Here is a 5,328-nt window from a genome sequence, read left to right on the forward strand (position 1 = left end):
TCTCCAAGTCCCCAAAGGAAACTTCCATATCCGCCACAGATTCACCTGCACCTCCACCCACATCATCTACTGCATCCGCTGCAGCCGGTGTGGCCTCCTCTATATTGGGGAGACAGGCCGCCTACTTGCGGAGCGATTTAGAGAGCACCTCTGGGCCACCCGGACGAACCAACCCAATCACCCTGTAGCACAGCATTTCCACTCCCCCTCCCACTCCACCGAGGATATGCAGGTCATTGGACTCATCCACCGCCAAACCACAACAACGCGACGGTCGGAGGAGGAGCGTCTTATCCTCCGACTGGGAACTCTCCAACCACAGGGGATGAACTTGGACTTCACCAGTTTCTTCATCCCTCCTCCCCCCACCTTGTCTCAGCCGAGTCCCTCCCGCCCGGCACCGCCTTCCTGGCCTGCAGTCTTCTTCTTGACCTCTCTGCCTCCATCCTACTCCGACCTATCACCCTCACCTTGACCTCTTTCCACCTATCACATTTCCAACGCCCCTCCTCCAAGTCCCTCCTCCCTACCTTTTATCTTCTCCTGCTGAACACTCTCTGCTCATTCCTGAAGAAGGGCCTGTGCCCGAAACGTCGAATCTCCTGTTCCCTGGATGCTGCCTGACCTGCTGTGCTGTTCCAGCAATAAAGTTTCAACAGGGAGATTTGAACCTGCAATCTTGTGATTTAGAGACCAGAGCAGTACCCACTGACTCACAACAACCCCCACAGCTGACTGCAACCCTGGGCTCAGTTAGAGCCTTATGGCTGCCCATGCACTGAGGCTGACCCAACGTGTTTGCAGATATCTATTGCCTATTCGGAAACTGACAGACGACCTGAAATCCACACCAGCTCGTCCCACTAGTGAAAATCTAGGAACACAGCAGATAGTAGGAATGGGCCATTTGGCCCCTCAATCCTGCTGCTGGATCTGGCTGTGGTCTTAGTTCCACTTCCCTCTCACTTTAACTCTCTCAAAAAAAAGCTAACTCAGCCTTGAATAACTTTAAAGTCCCAGCCTCCACTACTGAGAAAAATTCCACATCGTTCAAAGAAAAAGGTTTCTCCGTATTAAAAGCAAGACCTCCTCTGTTTGCTCTTTCTCTCCTGTCTGTATAATTGCGTGTTTTTAACATTCAGACATGCAGAGTCCAAACTGGAATAAATGCTCTCCCAATGTTTCCATAAATATCTGCCAAAGTCTGGTGTCTCAACTCACAATAAATCAGGGGATGCTTTGCTTGGTAAAAGCAGAAATACATAGCACTATGCATCTGGACTAATCGAACTACGTTTAATCTATCTGAAGTTAGGCAAAACCTGGCTGAATTCAAGTCAGGGGTGCGCCTGTCAGGGGAGATATTAAACTGAGGCCTCTCTTAGGCAAATGAGAAACATCCCACGGTCACCCATTTCATAGATGGCCTGGGGAGTCCTCCCTGCCCAATGGTCATCCCTCTAACAGATTGGCCGTTATCACATCGCTGCCTGGGATCTTGCTGTGCACGTTGCCTTCATCACAATGGGTGACGACACTTCAGAAAGAGATCATGGGCTCTGCAAAGTGCTTTGGGAGGTCGGGGCAGGTAGTATGGAAATAGCATCACTCTTTTCTTTCTCTTCAGGTCATTGAAGAGATGGCAGACATTGTGGCTCCAGTCATTTCTGAGCAAGTATCTGGCTGCCCATTCTAAACAACCTTTATTTCTTTTTTCCCATTTCACCCACACCCAAGGGCAACTTGGAAATTATCATATGACCCCCCCACCCCCAAACACAGGAGAGACGAGTACTAACTCTATAAATTATAACTGCTTGTTGCTTGATATCCCACAGTCTGTTTATAACATTATAAAAACCGAAAGAACTCCGGATGCTGGAAATCAGAAGCAAAAGCAAAACTTGCTGGAAAAGCTCAGCAGGTCTGGCAGCATCTGTGGAGAGAAAGCAGAGTTAGTGTTTCACATCCAGTTCTGAGGAAGGATAATTGGAGTCGAAACGTTAACTCTGATTTCTCTCCACAATGTTGCCTGACCTGCTGAGCATTTCCAGCAATTTCTGTTTTTGTATAACTATATAATATCGGATATTACAATGACAGAGGTGCACTCTATATTTTAAATTCACCTCATTGTCATCTAAGTCGAGGATTTTGCTCTCTCTGTATGAACACAGTCTGTCATAATGCATGTAAACATTGCTTAGGGAAAGTGATTGTCCTGCTATCACAACAGACCTGTGTGAAAACTGACCACTGCTTCCATCGTCCTTACTGGGGGGGGGGAAGCTGGTCAGTTCAGATGAAGAGGATTATAAAGTTCACCTCAATGTCAGGGTGTTTTTATCTCTTTGTAAATCATTGGGCCCACACAGAAATATCTGTGATGAAAAATAAACACATGCTTGCTTTAAAATCTTTTGCTTTTGACAAAGAGGCAACATTTTGCTGCTGTATCCCATGGATAGTTATACCAGTGTGTGATATAAAGTATAATGCCATACAGCCCACTGACAAATACACAACAGTATGTGATGATGGTATATTACACAAAAATATCTCAGAGACAAATTTATATTCTTCTGTATGCCAGTGACAGAGACATCATGGTATGTTTATAATCTATATAATACCTTATATTCTACAAAGAGATACAGCAGGGTATGTTTATAATCTATATTCCCCCAACAAAGGCAGCAGGTTACATTGTATAATGTATATAATTCCCTGTGCCCCACTGACTGATAAAGGGTGGTATGTTTTATAGGTGTGCTGGCAGACCCTGCAGTCCACACATTGTCTCGAAGTGGCTGGTGTTTCACCCCCTGCTCCTGAGGGGATCTGCAGCCCCCTGGTATCTTTGGGCTGTACCCCACGTCCCCAGTGGCTCAGCCCTGCCCCGTGTCCATTTCTTTGCAGTTCAATGCAGCACATCGAAGCATCGCTTCCCCCTCTGCTCTCTCACCACTCCAATCAAGGCCACAACAGCACCAGGCTATCCCACTCCAGTAGGAGGAGGCAGGGGGTTGAATAGTGTTGCAGTCTATACTTCCAACTGGCTCACAGATACAAAAAAAAAGCACAACTGCTTTCAATAAAAAGAGGAAAAATCAGGCATCCAGTTCCCTGTACTAACTTGGTTGAAAGGAGTATATCCCCTCTTCCCCCACCCCAACAAACTACAATCTAATTTCCAGTATTTCATTTATATCTGAATCTTCCCCCTAACCAGAGGAAGGGCTGAATCGAATTTATTTTGCTGTTAAGAAATTATAAACCATTTTTAAAATGCAGGACACAATATTTTACACACAAATTTACACTTTGAGATGTTGCTTCCACCCCCACCCCCCCGCAAAAAAAAACACGTCAAGCGTAAAATTAATCACAGCCTTTCAAACTTCTCCAAAATAAAACTGAATGCTGTAAAATCTTCCCAAAGGGCTGAGGTGTGAGGGGGGGGGGACAGACTGTCATAGCATCTGGTACCACACATTTGGAAAGAAACGGGGAGGTGGAGAGGGAGAAACAAGCAGGTTCCAGCGCTGGGAGTGACAACGAAAATCGCTTGCTTCTTTTTTTTTTGTTCCATTTTTGTGATCACTCCCAGGGATTAAAGATAGTGAATACATCACAGCCGCGCAAGTTAGCAGTCCCTCCACCCGCCCCTGCGTGCAGGAAAATACCTTACGACGCAGCAACAAAATAAGAGCTTTCTGTTCAAAAAAAAAATTACATTCATCGATTTTTCCCTCCACCATCCTCCCCCACCACTCCCCCTCCTGTGGCTCTCCATGCATCCCAGACAAGACTATGTGCAATTCTGCATTGAAACAGCATCATCGTAGACACCGAGCATCAAACAGACTCAATAAAAATCGTTCCAAACCTGTCTGCCCTTTTCCCAGTGTCTTCTCTAGACGGTATGGTCCCACATACTGTGCACAGCCGCCTTCTTTTGTGGATGTTGTCATTGTGTCCGTTTTATCCCCTTCCTCCTCTCAGTCTTGTTTTATTTTTTGGAGATTTGAAGAGAGACCACTGTCCTCCCTTTTTTGTTCAATGTCTTGCTTCCTTCCCCCCCCCTTGGCAAGACAAGAGATGGAGGTTGTCTTAAGATCCTGGTACCAGCATAATTCTCCTCTCTCTATCTACTGCTCCCCCTCTCTGCCAATCCAACCTCAGCACTAAACTAATCCTGCAACCTGCTTCTTTTTTTTCTTATTAAGCTTCCATCCGGGAACTCTCAATGACAACCAGTCTTTACTTAACCCTCTGCTTCCCTGGAGCCTGCGAGAACAGGAGTGAAAATATATGTGAGGGGAGAGCTGGTGTCAGAAATAGGACAAAGAATTGTTCTCACTTGGAATATGCCACCCTCTGGTTATTTTTGCATGTGCCTGGCACCTGGATCAATTTTGAAAACATCACAGAATTTTTACAGCGCAGGTGGTGGCCATTTGGCCCATCATGTCTGTCCTGTCTTGTGCCATTTCCCGCACATCCTTTTAAATGAATACAGTGTGATCTGAATACCAGCCATGACCCATTAAATTGACTCAATGTATCTCACCATTATTTTTCCTCAAATTCTTGATGTATCAGGCTGTGTTTGTGTTTATGGCTTCACATGTCCTCTGTGCCATGAGTTCACATGGTATTGGTAACTGTCTATATGCATCCAGGTAGCACAGGGGCTAGCACTGCTGCCTTACAGCACCAGGGACCCAGATTCGAATCCCACCCTCGGGTGATTGCCTGGGTGGAGTTTGTATATTCTCCTTGTATCTGTGTGGGTTTCCTCCAGTTGCCGCACCCAGTCCAATGCAGGTTAGGTGGATGGACTGTGTTAAATTGCCCCACGGTGTGCAGGCTAGGTGGGTTAGCCTTGGGGAATGCATGGTTACAGAGATGGAGTGGGTCTGTGTGGGATGCTCTTTGGAGGGTCAGTGTGGACTCAATGGGCTGAATGGTCCGCTTCCAGACTGAGGGATTCTATAAAGTGCTGGGATATGGATTTGATACTGTACCAACCTTGTTGCAGCTTTGTCCGAAGGTCTTTGGCTAACGTCATTCCATTAATCTGAGCAGATAATCCAGGCTAACGGGGCAGTGCAGATCTGAGGGAGTGCTGCAGTTTCAGGAGCTCAAAATCTTTAACCTCCCTCTCCTGACAGCACTACATGTGTACTACCACTGGCGCGGGCTACAGCACTGGGAGAAGGCAGCTCCACACATCCTGATTTGATGAGAGATTTTTTGCTAAATTACATTCACAAACAAATGGCAAGAGCTTTTATGGGTACAGAGGGAGAGTGGGGGGAGAGA

At 46.4% G+C, this 5,328-nt stretch overlaps 1 protein-coding gene across 1 annotated transcript in view; it reads right to left on the reverse strand.

The window, feature by feature from the left end:
• LOC122542020 (serine/threonine-protein kinase BRSK2-like) overlaps window positions 1–4,075 on the reverse strand; it is a 175,407-nt gene extending 171,332 nt beyond the window's left edge. The window contains exon 1 of the mRNA XM_043679311.1: window positions 3,890–4,075. Within this exon, the coding sequence (XP_043535246.1) occupies window positions 3,890–3,974 (85 nt within the window). The 5' untranslated portion in view covers window positions 3,975–4,075. The remainder of the gene's footprint in view (window positions 1–3,889) is intronic.
• Window positions 4,076–5,328: the final 1,253 nt, after the last annotated feature.

Source organism: Chiloscyllium plagiosum, chromosome 39, assembly GCF_004010195.1.
Source record: "Chiloscyllium plagiosum isolate BGI_BamShark_2017 chromosome 39, ASM401019v2, whole genome shotgun sequence".
NCBI classification, from domain to species: domain Eukaryota; kingdom Metazoa; phylum Chordata; class Chondrichthyes; order Orectolobiformes; family Hemiscylliidae; genus Chiloscyllium; species Chiloscyllium plagiosum.